We start from the raw sequence: 6,000 nt of genomic DNA on the forward strand, positions 1-6,000 counted from the left end.
ACTTGTTTATAGTATGAGAGGTGTTAAAAGAAGGCAGAGCATCACCCAGTTCACCCTTGGCTGACAGTGTGTGCCTATGCTGATTCAAATGTTTACTGCTCTCCACATGTCTGTGAATGACCACATCGTGCCACAAGTATTGATTTGGGGGTTACAGGTACATTTTAGTGGGTAGGCAAATGCACAACTAAGGAGTCTGCATAATAAAGATGGACTGTAACCACACACAAACACACACAGATGTATAGTTTTGTGTGTTCTGGTTTTATTTATTACGCAATGTAAAATATGTATTCTACAACATAACGTTTTAAAATTTAATGATGTGGCTTGGAGATGTTTGCAAGAAACTACACTAGATCTATTATATTCTTATTGAGTAATTCCATAATAGGATCTACCATAATTTAAACATTTATCTAATGATAGTGTGAATTTCAATTTTCTCATTGGTAAATGGTGAATAAAAGTAAAACATGTTCAGATGGTAACCACACTTACCATGGGGAGCATTGAGTAATGTATAGAATTGTCAAATCAAAATCACTATGTTGTACACCTGAAAGTAATATAACATTGTATGTCAATTATATATACTCCAATAAGAGAAAAAAAGTCAAAAAATAAATTAATTAAACATGTTCTTTTAAGGGTTAAATGAACTTGGCACACTGCCTACAATTTAAGTCCTCAGTGAATATTCGTTAACAAAAATAAATAAATGGGTTTTGGAGTCAGATAGACACGGGTTCACATTCCATTCTCTTCCTTCACCAGCTGTGAGATCTTACTAAGTTACTGAATATCCCTAAGTTGTCTCATCTGAAAGGGGAGTTTATTGATAACTGCTTCATTAGTTTTTTATAAGAATGAAATGTGGTCAGGGTCCCATGGGTGGCTCAGTCGGTTAAGCGTCTGCCTTCGGCTCAGGTCGTGATCCCAGGGTCCTGGGATTGAGTCCCGCATCGGGCTCCTTGCTCAGTGCAGAGCCTGCTTCTTCCTCTGACTGATGCTCCCCCTGCTTGTGTGTGCGTTCTCTCTCTATCTCTCTGACAGATAAATCTTTAAAAAAAAAAAAAAAAGAATGAAATGTGGTCATATATAAAGTACCTATCACAGAGTAGGAACTCAGTGTTTCCCTCCCTCTTAAATCATTTAATCTCATGAAAATGTGTTTACTTCATTTGATATTACTTCATTAGGATACATAGGTACTTCATTAGTAATATATTAGTAATACATAGGTATTACTTCATTAGAGTATTACCACAGAATCAGTATCTTCTCTTAAAAATAAAACCTATTACGGCATTTTTACAATTATAGAAAGTAAATAAAACAAGGGGAAAACCCTAAAGTTGACTACAGACAGTTGGTAATATTACCACACAATAGGGGGAAAAAAGAGAGAAACCTTTTCAGTACAATGCTATAGTGCTTAGACTATACTCTTAGTGAGATATAGTCTAAAGACAAAGCAAAGAAATCTTGGCTTTTTGTTGGTAGTGGTACGGATATAGTAATTCTGGAACATGTTTTGTATGTATTTTACATTGAACAAATGAGTAAATATGGTGATGTTCTAGAGAGTCAGTTTTCCTAGTGGGAGAAAGGAGATACTGTAAATAGGGAATGGGATTAAGGAGAGGAAGAATCCTGTAGAGTTCTAAAAAAATGGCAATCATCAATAAAATCACAAACTCATAATCTTGCTTTAAAAACAGCTGTGTATATAATACGTGTGCACATATGTGTACAGGCCTAGAAACACCACCACCCTTGGCAATTAACACAACTGATCTTTAATTCTAAATGTCACTCACCACTAAAAGGAATTAAGGCTCCTTGAAAAAAATGGCTGATTCCAGAGCTGTGTAAAGATGAGCTTGGATATCTTGCTCTGCCAGGAAATAAGGAAGTGCTCAAAAATTAATGGGAACATTAAAAAAGACACAGAAACAAGCTCAAAAGAGCTCTTGCTGCCAAAACTGGGACAATATGAGTATTAAAATGAATAATGACAGTAATAAATATGATATATTGAACAAGAAAAGGATCCATGAGTACATACTCATGCAAACAAATAAAATGGAGGAAAAGCTCTTCATAATTAGTGTCAGTCAACAAATGCAGAAGGAATTGTAGAGTTAGGAAAACACCATCGGTGTTTTGTTTTAGCAAGATATAATTGTTTTAAGCAAGAATCATCAGTGAAGGCTAATATCATTGGGTTCAGGTCTGTCGGGGAATAGGATATTCACACAGTCTCAAATTGTCTTCTTGTCAATATTTTACTAATTGCTGGAGGTGCCTGAGTGACTCTGTGGAGCGCCTGACTCTTGATCACAGGTCTTGATCTCAAGGTTGTGAGTTAGAGCCACGTGTTGGGCGAGGAGCCTACTTAAAAAAAATTTTTTTTAAATAAAATATTTTACTAATTGCAGTGGTAGAAAACAACACCTTCACATTAGAGAAATCTGGCCATACCAGCTTAATCAGGTGATCACAGTTAACATTGGGACGAACGGATAGCATGTGCCTCCTGACATGATGCAGTGGGAAGCACACAGTATCACTTTTGTAGTATTCTTGCCAGAACTGCATAAATTCAATCTGATTACAAGGAAGCAGTCAGACAACTCAAATTCAACACATTCTACAACTCTGTAACTGCTCTGAACTTGTCAAGGATATCAGTATCATAAGAAACAGAGGCTGAGGAACTATTCCAGGCCAGAGAAAACTAAATACAGTGTTTGATACCGGATTGAGTTTTAGATGAGTAGGGAAAATGACTATAAAAAAGATTATTGGGACAAAAATGTTAAGTTTCCTAAATTTAATATATAGTGGTTATTTAAGTGATGTTCTTAGGTGAAATGAACTCAAGTATTTAGGGGTGAAAATGTCTACAATTTACTCCCAAATCATTCTACAAAAAAAGTATGTATAGGGTACAAACACAGAGAGAGAGAGAGAATGAGAACACATGTGACAAAATGTTAACAACTGAGTAATCTAGGTAAGGGTATATGAGTTTTTGAGGTACTATTCTTGAAACTTTTCTAGGAGTTTGAATTTTTTCAAAATTTTAGAAAACTCCGAGAAGCATAAAATAGAAAAAAAAATCTCATTATTCAGAGATAACCTTTGTTTACATTTTGGAGTATTTCCTTCCATTCATTTCCATGATAGTTCTTAATTAAATCTTAAGCTCCAAAGAAGTAAACATTTGCCCTCAAACTTAAAATAATAGTAAAAAAAATTTTTTTAATAAAAAGGAATGTACCTTTCTTGAGGCATTGTTTATTTTCCTTCCAGGAAACTGGTATCCTTGGCAATGTTCTGTTCTGTTCATGTTCTTTACAAGAGTAAAAAACAGAGTGTACCTAAAACTGTATTGTAAGTTGAATGAAAATTGGTCCAATTTGAAATAATTTTCACTGAGTATCATGGCATATATAACTTTCTGGCACTATTTCTGTGTCTTATGGTACTCAGTAGGGCTCTCATGTCTCAGCCATTTAACGAACGGGGAAATCAGAACACTACTTTGTTTATTTTATCATTTTCCTACTTCATACGTACATAAATTTGAAGAAGCTTAAAACAATATACAAGCTGACGAAAGGAAGGAAGCATCTCACTGAATATTCCTTTGGCTGGAATAAACTTGAAAATTAAATGTTTACTAGAAGTTAAAGGGGGGAAATATCCTTTAGTTCCATGGTCCCCACCTTTTAAGAATGTCATCCACTTTCTAATGTTTATCTGGATAAAAGTAGTTCATTGCTCTCTCTCTCACATGACGTGTGCCTGGCCGAGAGCGTGTGCATAGTACCATGAATGTATGGCATTTACTATGTTCCAGGGACTGTTCCACGTTACTGTACATGTATTTCTTTCACTCAGTTCTCTGAGACTACTTCCAGCTCTCAGGACCTTAATGATTTTAGACCACCTTCTAAAGAAAGTGATTTTAGTATATTTTTTGTTTTGATTTTATTGTATTTTTTTAAGATTGATTTATGAGAGAGAGAGTGGGGGAGGGGCAGAGGGAGAGGGACAAGCGGACTTTGTGCTGAGCACTGAGCTCAACGCAGGGCTCGATCCCAGGACCCTGAGACCATGACCTGAGCCAAAACCAAGAGTTGGATGTTTAACCAACTGAGCCATCCAGGCGCCCCTGATTTTATTGTATTTTTATTATTAAAAAAAAAAAGTTTAGCGGGTCAGAAGCATTATAAAGTCAGAAAGAGAGGAGTGAAAATGCCTCAGTGGACTAGAAGAGGAAAATGCTTGTAAGGAAAAGAAGAGAAATCGCTATTAGTTACTAAGGTGCCAGTCATTAGAACAGGTGCTTCTCACATAATTGCATTTAATATGCACAGTAATGCCATGAAGTAAACAAGATTAACACAAATTTACAGCTGTGGAAACAGTAACAGAAAGGCTGATTCACTTACCTAAGATCACCCCACTGGCAGGTAGTAAAACTGGGTTCAAGACCCATGTCTGTCTCATTTTAAAATCAGATTTGGGTTTGGTTTTTCCATTATACATTGCTGCTTTTCTCAACTGGCTTCTCTGTTACATGTTTTAGGCACAATGGATGAGTTTCTTTGTATCTCTCCTTTACCAGGCTTTTCCGACGTGGATCACACCTATGCTCAAAGAACTCAGCTCTTTGACACCTTAGTAAATTTCTTTCCTGACAGCATGACTCCCCCTAAAGGCAACCTGGTAGATCTCATCATGCTGTAACTGGAGAGCCGCTGGACAGCAATGCAGAACAGGAGTCTGCGTTCAGTATTTTGGAGTGCAACTCTGTTGACCGACAATTAAGCTGCCGTGATCGAGGACTGCACCAGAATTTTGAAGGGATCTTTACTGTCACAAGTTTTAACCCTCTTCCTTCATACCCCACCTCAGCCCCTTTCTCCTCATCCTGTTCCTGAATTAGGTTAATAAAGTGAAATTGGTATTATTTCCATTTAAATATATATATATTTTTTTCTTACTTTAACTTTTAAGAACGAATGAATATAAAAGAAGAAATAATCAGGCAGTTTACCCTTTTCTGATTTTTATTTCATTTTTATAAAATTGGGGCAAATAAGCACTATTAACAGACTCAGTGCTAGAAAGAAGAATGGGGTTTTGTTGTTGGCTGGTTTGGCCTCTCCCCTTTCTCCCCCTTTCCCATTTCACTTTGCCTCGCATCACACAACTGCTTGTAAGTGGTGTCACTTGTTTACCTCTTCACTTCATTCTTAAAAGTATATAGTTCTGTAGGGCAAATGATGTATGTTAAAGTGATATATGTGTCTCTGTTGACTAGAGTCTTGTATTACGTTAAACAGTAGGAGGAACAGAGGGCTCAAATTTATGCTCCTTGTCATAAAACTAAAAAATGAAACCCAAGATTGATCCAGGTACTATCTGAGATTGGTATATAGTACTTCTATAATGATATATTTTATAGTGGATATTACAGTAGCTTTGAGTCACAGAAACCTTAAACTGAGGAGAATATAGTTCAGAACCTTTAAGAGCCAATATAAACATGACCAGCAAGATGATTCTAGTAGTGATTAATATGTTCATTGATGTCTTTGTAGCAAATTTTGGAAGAAAATGACTCTCCTCTGTTAGAGCTGTGATTCCCTTTCTCCTTTGTGCTCTTTGTAGCGTTTTCACTTGGGAGGGTGGGTTTCCAGAGCTATGCTTCTGTTTATTTCCATATACATTAGCTCCCTGCGTCTGCGTCTGTATACTGCTATCTTAAAGAATAATGGTTTGTAGTTGTCTTACGGAATACAGCTGACAGGCATTTCACAAAGCACACAAGCTTTAAAGTGGAGAAAAAGAAAATAATGGTGCAGGTGTTTTTTTCATTAAAAGAAAGGCAGATAGGCTTTCCCACTGTTCCATTTTTTTTTTTGTGGGGGATGGAGGTATATATCATTCCATGAGGTGCTGTGGGGTGCAGTATAGGAA

The 6,000-nt window shown here is 36.4% G+C and overlaps 1 protein-coding gene across 7 annotated transcripts in view; it reads left to right on the forward strand.

The window, feature by feature from the left end:
- Positions 1-4,999, forward strand: part of MKLN1 (muskelin 1) — a 312,186-nt gene extending 307,187 nt beyond the window's left edge. For all 7 annotated transcript variants that reach the window (XM_036078087.2, XM_078059570.1, XM_078059572.1 and 4 more), the window contains one exon: positions 4,643-4,999. In XM_036078087.2, coding sequence (XP_035933980.1) covers positions 4,643-4,764 — 122 coding nt within the window. In that variant the 3' untranslated portion in view covers positions 4,765-4,999. The remainder of the gene's footprint in view (positions 1-4,642) is intronic.
- The last annotated feature ends 1,001 nt before the right edge of the window (positions 5,000-6,000 follow it).

The sequence above is a fragment of the Halichoerus grypus genome, chromosome 12, assembly GCF_964656455.1.
Source record: "Halichoerus grypus chromosome 12, mHalGry1.hap1.1, whole genome shotgun sequence".
Classification (NCBI taxonomy): domain Eukaryota; kingdom Metazoa; phylum Chordata; class Mammalia; order Carnivora; family Phocidae; genus Halichoerus; species Halichoerus grypus.